Below are 15,276 nucleotides of genomic sequence, written 5' to 3' on the forward strand. Positions count from 1 at the left end.
TCTGAATACACGTTTAAACACAGTATATACCTTCTGTGGACCCATTCTTCTGTAATCCTATGTAATAGAAATCCAAATATGCAAATGAGGCTCTCGGTGGAATCCATGCATGTTATTTAGCATGTACAGTATTAGCAACGAATCTCTCGCCCACTGCCCACTGGATAAATATTCATCCAGGAGATAAAGTGATCTGGGACTTGGTACATCAGGCTATTGCAGGCTCACTGCTATTGAAAAAGGGGACAAGGCTCCCTGAAACGCGTCTAGCCCGAGAACACTCTTACCCTCACCCCTACTTGTGGACACAAAGGAGGACTTTAAACCTAGGAATCTTCTGCACGGATTCGAAAATTCATCAGGATCCATCCCCCGCTCCGCTGGCTAGCTACAGAAAAGAAGCCGGTAAGAGGCACATAGTGCCACATCCCAGCTCATACGGAACCCCATGCACTTTTCCCCGCGCCGCCGGGCACTAGCGAGGTTCTGAAGGATTACAAATTGTGAACTCTCTGTGTTATTGTGTCTAACATCATTGCGCTCAGAAACCCGCACATTGGTCCCCGCACAGTTGGTGGTAGCGAGGTTCTGAGGCTATTAAACAGAGCAACAGATTATACAACAGTAAACCCCCAGCTTTGAGACCGCTTACACCTAGCCCTGTGCCAACAGGGTAAAGTGGCCTAAAAAAAAGGGAGCCTCCAGCTCTGCAAAAATTCTGCCACCAAATACTTTCAACTGATATTATTACAATCCAGACACGTAGCTGTCTTTGCAGATAAAACAATGACTATATCAAGTGACTTAACTGTGGAAAGACTATACTAGCTCCAGCACCTGCAGCACTTTAAGTGCCTAAATTGCCGAATGTCCAATCTTCCCTGACCTTTCCCAAGGGGTAGCACCTAGTATTGCATGATCATTCTTATATGAGAAATACTGTATAAATATTTTTGCATTAATCTTTTAGCTTATTTTATAGCATTTTTATTTATTGACAGTCTGAGGCAAGGGCCCTGCTGAAGACTGTGCATGTACCTATTAAATATTATTTTATCATTGGACACCATCTCTTTACTTCATTCTTACTCTCTTTTATTCCTCTTATTCTCTTTTATATTCTTATATTTTTACCTTCATCCCCAGCCTAGTAGGACTGTTTTCCTATATTTATTGTTGGTCATCAGGCAGATGTGCAGAGAAACAAAAGATGAATGGAGCTGGAGTACTGGGCCGGAGACTCATTGCCAACACAAGCTAAAGAACGCCTCCATTTCACAGAGCCTTATTTACATATTTGGATTTCTATTTACTACAGATGAACGGCTGAATGGATTTAATGTATACTGCATTCGAAACAGCTTCCCCCACACTACTAACTTGTGTATTAAGGTTAGTCTGGGTGACGCTGCTGTCAGATTCCCTTTAAAAAGTGACACCCTAGTGCAAACTTAATATTCCCCTCCCCGCATGGTGAGGACAAACAGCTGCCCTGTTCCCCACTCTTACTGGGAGTTCTATTTTCACAACAGGATAAAAGATGCCAGCTCAAGGTTCCACAACACTGACAATTCACGCGGCGCATGCTGTGCGCACTGGAAGTAATGTGTCCAGTGTAAATCTATGATACACTCAGGGAGTCTCAAAATTACATTAAAGGGGTACTCATGACCCTAAGACATCTTATCCCCTATCCAAAGTATTACAGATAAGATGTCTGATAACAAGGGTACCACCACTGGGGTCCCCCGCAATCTGTCATGCAGCACTCACCTGTATGAGCTGCACTCAGCTCTGGAGGCTCAGAGTCTGAAGCTTCACGACCATGGGGCCGGAGTAATGTGACAAATTCGCCCCCCGTGTGACATCACGACCCGCCCCCTCAATGCAAGTCTATGGGAGTGGGAATGATAGCTGTAGTACCCCTTTAAGAAAGTGACTTCTGTTCCACACACAGACCCCAGTGTGAATTGGCTGGAGAGCAGCCTGGAAACGTTGTCCTATCAGGAAAACGAAGTGTCCGTTAAGGGTGGATGGGGGCAGGGCAGTCATTTACCCTCAACATGCTTATTTTTGGAGGGAAATAAAACATTGCGCTGGAGTGGCCTCATGTTGCAAAACACTGTTTTGATTTATTTACAAAAGGCAATATGTAGATTTAAATTAAGAGTACCTTAAAAAAAGAAAATGTTTGCAAACATAACTTACAAAGTTGAACAACAAAAAAGTTTTCAGTTTTGTTACCTGGCTGTCTCATACTGTTTGACAGTAATAAGGGTGTCTTCAATTGTCTTGTTAACTAGAGTATTTACACTGGAAATAAAAAAGTTGATGGCCCCCAGAAGCGTTTCTCCATTCTTGGCAAGAAGTTTCTGAGTGTCTGCATTGTATCCAAACTCTTCCTAAAATGCATCAAGATGTAGAATGTCACAAAGAAATACAGTGTAAGGGTGTATTCACAGGGGAGCGAATCCGCAGCAAATTACGGCAGAGCAATCTCCCTGCTGCTGCTGTCGTAGCTCTGTGTCCCCGCTTGTGACTGCCAGCAGGAAATCCGCAGATACGAGCAGACACACACACAGGGCTATGGCCGCGGCAGCAGCAGGGAGATTGCTCTGCCGTAACTCTGTGTGTGCTGGCAGTGCATCCACGGTGTTAAATATGTTGCGGATGCGCTCTTATGTAAATATACCCTAAAAAAAGCCTTTATTATTCTCTTTATTTTTGTATTTCACAATGTTTATTGAAGGAACAGTCATACATAGACTCACATGTTAAAGTAAGTCTCTCAGTATCATTCTTTTGCTGTAAACTGATCTACGGGATAGCTCAGCAGTCTGTGCTGTTCCATATAGCAAATATACATGAAATGCAAAGAAAACCACCTGATCAAAAGCTATTGATGCTTTAAAGGGGTACTGCGGTGAAAAACTTTTTTTTTTTTTTTTTTAAATCAACTGGTGCCAGAAAGTTAAACAGATTTGTAAATTACTTCTATTAAAAAATCTTAATCCTTCCTGTACTTATTAGCTGCTGAATCCTACAGCGGAAATTATTTTCTTTTTGAAACACAGAGCTATCTGCTGACATCTCTGTCCATTTTATGAACTGTCCAGAATAGCATATGTTTACTATGGGGATTTTCTTCTAACCTGGACAGTTCCTAAAATGGACAGAGATGTCAGCAGAGAGCACTATGCTCGTGATGTCAGCAGACAGCTCTGTGTTTCAAACGGAAAAGAATTTCCACTATAGTATTCAGCAGCTAATAAGTACAGGAAGGATTAAGATTTTTTAATAGAAGTAATTTACAAATCTGTTTAACTTTCTAGCACCAGTGGATTTAAAAAAAAAAAAGGTTTTCACCGGAGTACCCCTTTAACCATGTAGCTGGGAGTGTTCCATCAAAAATGCATAATATACAAAATTCTTGGTCGCATTAATGGAATCAGACTGAGCACTGTTAGGGACAGGGCCCAATAAAAGTGCACTCCCTGCAGAACATTGTGGAATGTGAGAGATATTATAGATGACATAACAGATGGACAGAGACACATATGCCATAGAGAGACATCGGACAGAATAGCAATGAAGACAATACAACAACTTCACAGATGCCAGATCCAGCTCAAATGTCAGGAAGAGATGCATTTCAACATAAGTTGCTATTTAGTGAAGCTATCAGCATTTGTACTGAAAATAGAACACGAAACAAGCAGATCATGTACATGCCGAGAATTTGTTATATAAAAGCAAGATCAGAGACAATGATGTCATCAGGATGGTAAGACACTCAATGGGAACAATAACAAGGGGTGGGCTGGCGGCAATTATACACGATCAAAGGACTACTCAAATGTCAAATCATCTCATGGTAAAGCAAAACAAGCAAAGAGGAGAGCTTCAGGTACAACAGTGATGATGATGATGATGCACAAGGCCAGTGAATAGCATTCAGATCACTATGGAAACGAGCCTAAAAACAGGACATGCACAGCAGGACAATAAGCAATCATTCTGATAAGTGGAAAGTGGGCGAGATCAGCCCAGTCCAGAATAGTCACTACATCAGTTTCATCATCCCTGCAGTAGTACTATGCTGAAAGAATATTACTATTTTGGCCACACAAAACGTATATGCTTGTAAAACAAACCAAATGTAGTACATTGTAGATCACACTTGGTCTATTAAAGTCTATGTAGCAGGATACACTTTTTTAAAGTATTCCAATATATACACAGTTAATATAGCCCCTGATGTGAATAGGGATTAAGGCTTTGTTTACATCTATTACCACCATAAAAATGTATTCTGACCTATATTGCGGTTGAATAGATCAAAGACAGTCAACTTGGGACTACAATAACCTGCTTCCCAATGGCAGACATTTATTTGTGGGACAGAATAGTCTGGTAGACTATGCTATTCTAGGCCATGAAGAAATTGTATACTAATATGAAGCAGAGCAAATGTAAACGTCAAAAGTAGACTATGTTGTTATATTCCACCCATAGGCACAACACTAAGGCATACTTCAGAATATTAAAGGGGTATTCCAGGATTTTTTTTTATTATTGGACTATGCTACAGGGGCTTTAAAGTTAGTGTAGGTCATAATATAGTGTCTATACCAGTGTGTGACGGTATCCTCCAAATTCTTATGTGATTTTCACCCCAAGATTTATTTTTAACAGCATACAAAATGACTTGTCTCAGATTTTCCCAGCTTGCAATACAGCCGAGACCGGACTCACTAGTCAGCTGATGACAGGAAGCCTATCTGCATCAATGGGTGGAGCGATCAATCGGCAACTAATGCAACAGCTGTAGGAATCCTGATTGAAAATCACAGATCTTTTGAATGGATGCAGCTCATTTATGTTTTAATGGGTGGGGTGGCTGATGTGTGGGAGGGAGGAAAATGGAATTATCGGATTTGTAGTAAAAAAAAAAAAAAAAAAGAAAACTGAAACAGGAAATACCAGTTCACAAAAAGCTAGCCACAGTGTTATGGTAATCTCACAACATAGCCAATTAGCCCCAAGACAAGCGCAGATCCTTCCTAAGCATGTCCATTACTGCTTGCCAGGTACGTACTAAAATCACCTTATGGTGGATAACCCCTTTAACAAAAAGCATACGAGATGTAGGGTCTTACCTCTCTCCCTCACCTTACATTATAATATATACGCACACAAGCAGCATATTACAAGCAGATACATAGTCCCACAGAGTTATATGAAAAGAAACATGTACCACCCCAAAATAAGGCAGCTAAAGTCAAACCACCCTGCACCTAGGTAAAAGTACAATATTAAATTATGGGGAAAAAAAAAAATCTATAAACCTGTAGAGGTAAAAACTGGTTCAACAAGTTTATAAATTCATCTCATTTAATTGCTTTCAAGGAAAGTGACTAAGATCAAGAAAGACCAGATTAGAAGAAAGACTGTCCTTTGCTTCAGCAACGTTTTATATAACTAAAGCATTGGAGGAGTGTGCCTGAATGTACAGTACAAACTGATCCAAAGTACTGAAAACACAAACTGTACTAGTACATTACACAACAAAATTATATAAGACAACATGCTAATAGAGCCCACAAATGTCATCAATTAAGCGGGGTTAACAGGGTGTATTAGATGTATTTAAGATTTATGGAAAGTCGTTTTGTTTTTGCCGCCAGAAGCACCTAACGCAAGAGAAACTTTTAGATGCCTCATAAAAGGATTAACTTTCATGATCAAGGGTGATAAAGGGTTATTGTTTCATGTAATATGCATGTAAAGTGCAGGGATTTCAAGGTGGGCTCATTGGCTTGCTACAGTGTTAAGGGGCTACAGCAGCTGTCAATATGAAACATGCAAACAACCGCGTATCGTCTATCTACTGGGAGATATATATGTACACATACACACAAAGGCATTTTTCTATATACACAAATGCATTTTCCATTTTTGTTACCATCTACCCAATTTTTTATACATATTTTTTTAAATCACCTGATACCAGAAAGTTAAACAGATTTGTAAATGAATTCTATGTAAATATCATTAATCCTTCTAGTACTTATCAGCTGCTATATGCTGCACAGGAAGTTCTTTTCTTTTTGAACTTCCTTTCTGTCTGACCACAGTGCTCTCTGCCTAGACCTCTGTCCAGTTTAGCAACTGTTTAGAGCAGGATAGGTTTGCTATGGGGATTCTCTCCTGCTCTGGACAGTTCCTGACATGGACAGAGGTGTCAGCAGAGAGCACTGTGGTTAGACAGAAAGGAAATTTAAACAGAAGAGAACTTCCTCCGGAACATACAGCAGCAAGTACTGGAAGGTTTAAGATTTTTAAATAGAAGTAATTTACAAATTTGTTACTTTTCCAGTGAAGTACTCCTTTATAATGTTGTTTAAGTAAATTATTTTAACCCCAGTTCTCATAAAGCACTTTCCATTTTTTTTACTTGTTATGCTGCTGAATATGTATTGAAAATAACGGCACACAAATCAGGTACACTTACATGTAACTCTAAAGACTTTAAGCTGAGGTCTGCAAAGGCATCTCCCAGTTGTCTCTGGGTCTGCACCATCTGATATAGCTGTGAGGAGAGTGTCTGAGCCAGCTTTAAAACATGTTCATACTTCTTTTTGTTGTCTCTCAGAATTTCTATCTGTGCTTCTAATTCCAGGTCTACAGTTCTTGAGCCACGTCCTAGCTTCTCGGAGAGAATCTGCCGGGTGCACTGCAGGGAGACAGATGTGCAAATCAGAGATAAGGAACCCTTTGCTATTTGGTCAGTTTGATTGAATAATATTTAATTATTAAAATTACTATTACTAACATTTGCAAAAACTTTTGACACGATGTCCAGTCGGGATAAAAAGTTTAGATAGCAAAAGGGTCTCACTCTAGAGACCCTCTGCAATTGCGAATTACAGCCAGGTAAAGTAAGTGGCAGCACTAGAGATGTAAAATTCCCAGAATTTGTAAAGCCATGGATAAAACACTTGTTAATACATTTTAAATAGTTTCAGTACTAGATGTTTGTCTCACAATTTTACTTGGAGGAGGAAAACAAACACCCCCTTCCATAGACTTGCATTAAGGGGGCGTGGCCGTGACATCACAAGCCTCCGCCCTGCATTGCCAGTCATCCGGCATGCAGCGAAGTTCGCTCCGTGCACCAGATGTCTGGGGTGCCGCAGCAGAGATCGCAGGGGTCCCCACCTATGCTTTGAATAGGGATCTAGAGGCGGAGTATTCCTTTAAGGCCGATCTGAGAGGAAAGGAACTGCTGTAATATAAACAAGATGGACCCCAACCACAACCTAGCTAAACTGAAACTTTTTTCCTGCAATGCCCCTAGAGACAGAAATGCATCATTCTTTTTAACTTGTGATCGCAGGGGATGTTAGGAGCATGATCTGGTGCAATATACATTTTTGACATGCATGAAGAACACATCAAAAGTTTATTCATATCATAGTTACTCTTTAAGTATAACTAGTATTCTTTAAACTCCTATTATTCCAGCATAGATGCTCCATAGCCACTCACTGGCCTTTGTTTACAGGTTGCCAGTATGGAAAAACCATGGCAGTATGTCCGTGCTTTAAATATGATATGCAAATGCTGAGTTCAGTGATTGTCTACATTGGTCTTGTGTCGGTATGGCACATTTTCACTGACAGGTTGCAGGTGACAATTTTTTTTACTTTTAGAACAGTCAGACAACCATTTTACTTAACGAAACTCCTAAGGTAGGTTATGTTTAGCAAAAACATGTACTTCTGTATTTAATTCTAATACTGTACTTTTACATGGACACGAATCAATGCGGCACAATTCGCACAAATAATGATCCTGAGAAGCAAGTTAACTCAGCAAGGAATATATATTTATGCACACACATGTATACACACGCATACACCAATATCTAAGGCTTGGTGCACATCAGTGTAACTTTTTCAGTTATTCCACTCAGACACAGGAGTAGAAAAATGGCAGTGCCGGACACAGATATTGTGCGACGACTCCATTGACTTTAATAGGGTATGTATGGTTTTCAGTGTGCTACACTATTTTTCCCAGGATTTATGAAAGTATCTATTAAGAAGAAAGCTCCTGGTGTAATCTAAGATGCAGATGTGAATAAAGCCTTATTTGCTAAAATTGTGCAGCCCAATGTCATAAGGAATACATTTGGCATTTCTAATAGCATGCAATGAAAATCTGTTAAGAGCAAATGGTTGTTAGTGGCAAGTTTCACCACTGTACAGTGCACTTTATTATTGTTCGAGAGAAAAAAAATTATGTGAAAAAATTTAAGACAATCAACAAAATCAACTAGATTCCTAAACCCTAATTTTTTATTTATTTATTAATTATTTTTTTTTTAAATCAACTGGTGCCAGAAAGTTAAACAGATTTGTAAATTACTTCTATTTAAAAATTTTAATTCTTCCAGTACTTACCAGCTGCTGTATACTACAGAGGAAGTTCTTTTCTTTTTGAATTTCCTTTCTGTCTGACCACAGTGCTCTCTGCTGACACCTCTGTCCATTTTAGGAACTGTCCGGAGCAGGATAGGTTTGCTATGGGGATTTGCTCCTACCTTGGACAGTTCTTAAAATGGACAGAGGTGTCGGCAGAGAGCACTGTGGTAAGACAGAAAGGAAATTCAAAAAGAAAAGAACTTCCTCTGTAGTATACAGCAGCTGGTAAGTACTGGAAGGATTAACATTTTTAAATAGAAGTAATTTACAAATCTGTTTACATTTCTGGCACCAGTTGATTTAAAAACATTTTTTATAAATAAATAAAAAATTAATTAGGGTTTAGGAATCCAGTTGATTTTGTTGATTGTCTTACATTTTTTCAAGATTTTTCAATAGAAGTAATTCACAAAGCTGTTACTTTCTGGCATCAGTTGATTAACAAAATACACACACACACACATATATACATATACATACATACACATACATACATACACATACATATATACACATACATACATATACACATATACATATACATATACACATACATATATATACATATACACATACATATATATACATATACACATACATATATATACATATACACATACATATATATACATATACACATACATATATATACATATACACATACATATATATACATATACATACATATACATACATATACATACATATACATACATATACATACATATACATACATATACATACATATACATACATATACATATATATATATATATATATATATATATATATATATATTGTTTTCCAGTGAAGTACTCCTTTAAAGGGGTACTTCCGTGGAAAACTTTTTTATTTTAAATCAACTGGTGCCAGAAAGTAGTAAATTACTTCTATTAAAAAAATCTTAATCCTTCCAATACTTATTAGCTGCTGAATACTACAGAGGAAATGGTTTTCTTTTTGGAACAGTGCTCTCTGCTGACATACCTTTCCATTTTAAGAACTGTCCTGAGTAGGAGAAAATCCCCATAGCAAACATATGCTGCTCTGGACATTTACTAAAAATGACACACCCTGCCAGGATCTTTGTTAGTAACTGGATGTATAGAATGGTTTACAGCTGTTTAGGGCTAGGTCTTAGGTTATGCTTTACATCTGTGTTGGAGCTCCCTTAAGGAGAATCTGTCAAAATAATGGGAAATGAGCAGAAAAAAATATTGCAAGTCAGTCCACTGCCCAGCTCAGTTTTTTTTGTCTGAACAGAGCTCCAAAGCATAAGTGAATCTTGTCTTACAGAACAGCTAGTTATAGAAATAGCAGAAAAGACATCCTGTAAGTTATTTGTGCTTCTGCAATGTAGTTTAACAAGTTACAGATTGATGCAAGGCGCGTTTACCTACAACATAATGCATTTATCAGGTTATAGGGAAACATACATAACTGGGGGTCTATAAACATATGGACAATGTGCCTGATAAAACTTTTGTGATCCAAGACATTGACAAGACCCTACAGTCACACATCAATGAAAACCAAAAATTGGACTTGGCAACATCTTTGTAGTGCTTACACTAAATGGACTAAATGTTTAAAGCATTGCTACACTGAGTAATACTAAGAATGCTCAATGAATTTAAATGGTCTTAGCAGTCTGGAGTGTTTAAATATTCCTACTTCTATTCTAACAATAAGAGATGTCTGCATTTAACACAGTATGGCTTAGAAAGGATATATAAGAAACGTCTGAGTGAAAAATCAGCTCTATACATACGAATAGGGTTGTTTTTACAGCACGTGCAAAGATTTCTGCAAACTCCATTTAGATGCATTTGCCAGTCATAGAATGTATGAACATACCCTCGAAGGTGACTATTCAATGCCTAAAACATGGGCATTCAAGAGCAAAAATGAATGTAAAAATTTAATATTATGCAAAGTAAACATGGGGATCCAGCTAATCTTTGTTGAAAAGAGATTTTTTTTCATTATTATGGTCCTGACAAAGACTGCAACAATAGTTACCGTATATACTCTAGTATAAGCAGACCCGAATATAAGCCGAGGCCCCTAATTTCACCCCAAAAACCCAGGAAAAGTTATTGACTCGACTATAAGCCTAGGGTGGGAAATACATCATCCCCCCATGTCATCATCCCCCGTCATCATCACCCTGTCATAACCCCCCCTTCATCATCACCGCCTGTCAATCCCTTCATCAGTTGTCTTCAACCTGCGGACCTCCAGATGTTGCAAAACTACAACTCCCAGCATGCCCAGACAGCCATCGGCTGTCTGGGCATGCTGGGAGTTGTAGTTTTGAAACATCTGGAGGTCCGCAGGTTGAAGACCACTGCGGCCTTCGTCATCATCCAGACCCCCCTTTAGTTTTCTACCCACCTCCTCTCGGTGGTCCGAGCCATCTGTGCTGCAGAGACCATCCGGTGGGGAGGGTTAGTCATTCCAGGCTGTCCATTTTAACCAGGAGGCCCTCTTCTCCACTCCGGGCCAGCCCCGGACTAATGATGTTGCCTTGACGACGACGAACAGGGACATCCATCCCTGCGCATGAACGTCCCTATGCGTTGTAGTCAAGGCAACGTCACTAGTCCGGGGCCGGCCCGGAGCGCCGAAGAGGGCCTCACGGTAAAGATGGACAGCCCGGAACGACTAACCCGATGGCCGGGAGAAACTCACCCTTCCTTCCCACCGAGGGGAGGAGAGTAGAAAACTAAAGGGGGGTCTGGATGCTCATGAAGGCCGCAGTGGTCTTCAACCTGCGGACCTCCAGAGGTTTCAAAACTGCAACTCCCAGCATGCACGGACAGCCGATGGCTGTCCTGGCATGCTGGAAGTTGTAGTTTTGCAACATCTGGAGGTCCGCAGGTTGAAGACCACTGAGAAGGGATTGACAGGTGGAGAGTTCACTCGAGTATATGCCGAGGGGGGGGGGTTCAGCACGAAAAAATGCTGAAAAACTCGGCTTATACTCGAGTATGTACGGTACGATTAGATCTCCATGCTATACAGACCTTGTATGTATTTAAGCTCCATCTTCTTACTAGTTCAAACTTTTCAATAGCTGTATTTCTTGGTTCTTCTGCGAGGACAACTGGGCCACTTCTCTGTTGTACCCTTTGCCTTTCACCTACAGAGGAGAAACAAAAAGAAAAATCAGTTGTATACTAAACAGTTTTGTAAGTAAAAAAAAAAAAAAAAAAAAAAAAAAAAAAAAAAACTTTAGAAAGCAATTGAGAATTTAAGTGAAAGAGAAATTCCACATTTAATCAGTAAATAATCAGAGACATGGAAGCATTTAGTCAGAATTGGGCTATACCCCCTCATTTGTTTTGAGAATTAACTCATCAACAGATATGCTCCAGTAACTAAAAGGTGCAAGTTTTCTCAAATTTAGAAAGGTTTAACATTTGTTCATCTTACGTGATTAAGAGTCAGCTTTTTATTAATCTTTAACAAAATTATTTTTCTTCAAGTAATATTTCACTGTTCAGCAATCAATAACACTACTAACAAAATTGATAAATACACTGTTCTTGCAGTCTAAAAAAATAAATTTCAACAACTTTTTGGAAAACAACATCACCTTGCTCAATTCATACATTATTCACTGGGAGTAATTCATCATAAGGTGTGAACACTCAGCACGGCTTTCACAGAAGCATCAGCCAAGCTGAAAGCTACAATACTGACGCCACTTCTTGCTTTGTCATTACAGGGAAGCAGTAAATTATAACTTTATCAGTGCACAGTGAATGGCTCATCCTGGCCCGTACACCTTGTTCACACCTGGCAGCTCAGGAACTTTTCCCCACACATCAGGGTATATATAATATGTATTGCGGAAAGACAAAGTGATGTTGCTTACACATAGAGCAGGAGAGATTAACATTTTAGATAATTTGCGTGTGTTAAAATCAGACGAATATGATGCAAAACTAGTAATAATAAGGACTTTATTAGGGAAATAAAGGTGTTAGTGCAGCAGCAGCAGCAGATCCAGGGAGGAGATCCAGCATAGCAGTACCTGACGGAACAACTAAATCATCTTCTTGTCCAGCCAGTCTGCTGGCTGCTGCGCTGCTGGGAGAAACGACTGGAGACCTGGGTGTGGAGAAGGATCCTGAGAAGAGTACAAATTGCATGGAAATTAACACCGTTAATACACATACATTTGTAAAATATATAGGTAAGGCATTAGTCCAGACTGTCAGCTGACAGGACCCACAGATGACAAAGGATTCTTCATTATTACAAGGTGGGAAGATGGGAAAAGCTAGAAAACAATTGCAATATCAGTAGAGTAGCACAAACTGCAGTTAGACCCTAAATCTATGATAAAAGCCTCCAAGCTATGAGTTAAAGGGGTATTCCAGGAAAAAACTTTTCTTTATATCAACTGGCTCTAGAAAGTTAAGCAGATTTGTAAATTACTTCTATTGAAAAATCTTCATCCTTTCAATAATTATCAGCTGCTGAAGTTGAGCTGTTGTTTTCTGCCTGGCAATTGTGCTCTCTGCTGACATCTCTGCTTGTCTCGAGAACTGCACAGAGTAGAAGAGGTTTGCTATGGGGATTTGCTTCTACCCTGGACAGTTCCCGAGACAGGTGTAATCAGAGCACTTAGAAAAGAACAACTCAACTTCAGTAGCTCATAAGTACTGAAAGAATTAAGATTTTTTAATAGAAGTCATTTACAAATCTGTTTAACTTTCTGGAGCCAGTTGATATATAAAAATATTTTTTTTCCTGGATAACCCCTTTAACCCCTTCATGACCCAGCCCATTTTCACCTTCATGACCTGGGCATTTTTTGAAAATCTGACCACTGTCACTTTAAACATTAATAACTCTGGAATGCTTTTACTTATCATTCTGATTCCGAGATTGTTTTTTCATGACATATTCTACTTTATGTTATTGGTAAAATTTCACTGATATTTGCATCCTTTCTTGGTAAAAAATCTAAAAATTTCATGAAAATTTGGAAAATTTAGCATTTTTCTAACTTTGAAAGTCTCTGCTTGAAAGGAAAATGGATATTCCAAATAAATTACATATTGATTCACATACACAATATGTCTACTTTATGTTTGCATAAAAAAATTGACAAGTTTTTACTTTTGGAAGACACCAGAGGGCTTCAAAGTTCCGCAGCAATTTTCCAATTTTTCTCAAGATTTTCAAAATCGTAATTTTTCAGGGCCCAGTTCAGGTTGGAAGTGGATTTTAAGGGTCTTCATATTAGAAATACCCCATAAATGACCCCATTATAAAAACTGCACCCCTCAAAGTATTCAAAATGACATTCAGTAAGTGTGTTAACCCTTTAGGTGTTTCACAGGAATAGCAGCAAAGTGAAGGAGGAAATTCTAAATCTTCATTTTTTTCACTCGCATTTTCTTGTAGACCCAATTTTTGAATTTTTACAAGGGGTAAAAGGAGAGAAATCACCCTAAAATTTGTAACCCAATTTCTCTCAAGTAAGGAAATACCTCATATGCGTATGTAAAGTGTTCGGCGGGCGCAGAAGGGAAGGAGCGACAATGGGATTTTGGAGAGTGAGTTTTTCTGAAAGGGTTTTTGGGGGGCATGTCCCATTTAGGAAGCCCCTATGGTGCCAGAACAGTGGACCCCCCCCACATGTGACCCTATTTTGGAAACTATACCCCTCATAGAATTTAATAAGGGGTGCAGTGAGCATTTACACCCCACTGGCGTTTGACAGATATTTGAAACAGTGGACTGTGTAAATCAAAAATTTTATTTTTCATTTTCACAGACCACTGTTCCAAAAATCTGTCAGACACCAGTGGGGTGTAAATGCTCACTGCACCCCTTATTAAATTCCGTGAGGGGTGTAGTTTCCAAAATGGGGTCACATATGGATATTTATTGTTTTGCGTTTGTCAGAACTGCTGTAACAATCAGCCACCCCTGTGCAAATCGCCTCAAATGTACATGGTGCACTCTCCCTTCTGGGCCTTGTTGTGCGCCCCCAGAGCACTTTGCGCCCACATATGGGGTATCTCCGTAGTCAGGAGAAATTGCATTACAAATTTAGAGGGTCTTTTTTCCCTTTTACCTCTTGTGAAAATGAAAAGTATAGGGCAACACCAGCATGTTAGTGTAAAAAATTTATTTTTTTACACTAACATGCTGGTGTAGACCCCAACTTCACTTTTTCATAAGGGGTTAAAGAAGAAAAAGCCCCCCAAAATTTGTAAGGCAATTTCTCCCGAGTACGGCGATACCCCATATGTGTCCCAAAACTGTTGCCCTGAAATACGACAGGGCTCCAAAGTGAGAGAGCGCCATGCGCATTTGAGGCCTGAATTAGGGATTTGCATAGGGGTGGACATAGGGGTATTCTATGCCAATGATTCCCAAACAGGGTGCCTCCAGCTGTTGCTAAACTCCCAGCATGCCTGGACAGTCAGTGGCTGTCCGGTAATACTGGGAGTTATTATTTTGCAACAGCTGGAGACTCCGTTTTGGAAACAGTAGCGTACCAGACGTTTTTCATTTTTTTGGGGGAGGGGGGCTGTGTAGGGGTATGTGTATATGTAGTGTTATTTACTTTTTATTTTAGGTTAGTGTTAGTGTAGTGTAGTGTTTTTAGGGTACAGTCACATGGGCAGAGGTTCACAGCAAGTTTGCCGCTGGAAGTTTGAGCTGCAGCGCAAAATTTGCGCCATCTCAAACCCTGTACATTCACATTGGGGGGAGGGGGCCAACATCCAGCTGTTGCAAACTCCGAGCATGCCCTTCC

At 39.5% G+C, this 15,276-nt stretch overlaps 1 protein-coding gene across 6 annotated transcripts in view; it reads right to left on the bottom strand.

Annotated features, from left to right (window-relative positions):
* Nucleotides 1-15,276, bottom strand: part of ARFIP1 (ADP ribosylation factor interacting protein 1) — a 117,443-nt gene that overhangs the window by 34,755 nt on the left and 67,412 nt on the right. For 4 of the 6 annotated variants that reach the window (XM_056562679.1, XM_056562651.1, XM_056562660.1 and 1 more), the window contains 4 exons: nt 12,532-12,627; nt 11,519-11,634; nt 6,515-6,736; nt 2,245-2,402 (listed from right to left, as the gene is read on the bottom strand). In XM_056562679.1, coding sequence (XP_056418654.1) covers nt 2,245-2,402; nt 6,515-6,736; nt 11,519-11,634; nt 12,532-12,627 — 592 coding nt within the window. The remainder of the gene's footprint in view (nt 1-2,244; nt 2,403-6,514; nt 6,737-11,518; nt 11,635-12,531; nt 12,628-15,276) is intronic. The other 2 variants (XM_056562685.1, XM_056562670.1) reach the window with 1 other exon arrangement.

This window comes from Hyla sarda, chromosome 1 (genome assembly GCF_029499605.1).
Source record: "Hyla sarda isolate aHylSar1 chromosome 1, aHylSar1.hap1, whole genome shotgun sequence".
Taxonomy (NCBI): domain Eukaryota; kingdom Metazoa; phylum Chordata; class Amphibia; order Anura; family Hylidae; genus Hyla; species Hyla sarda.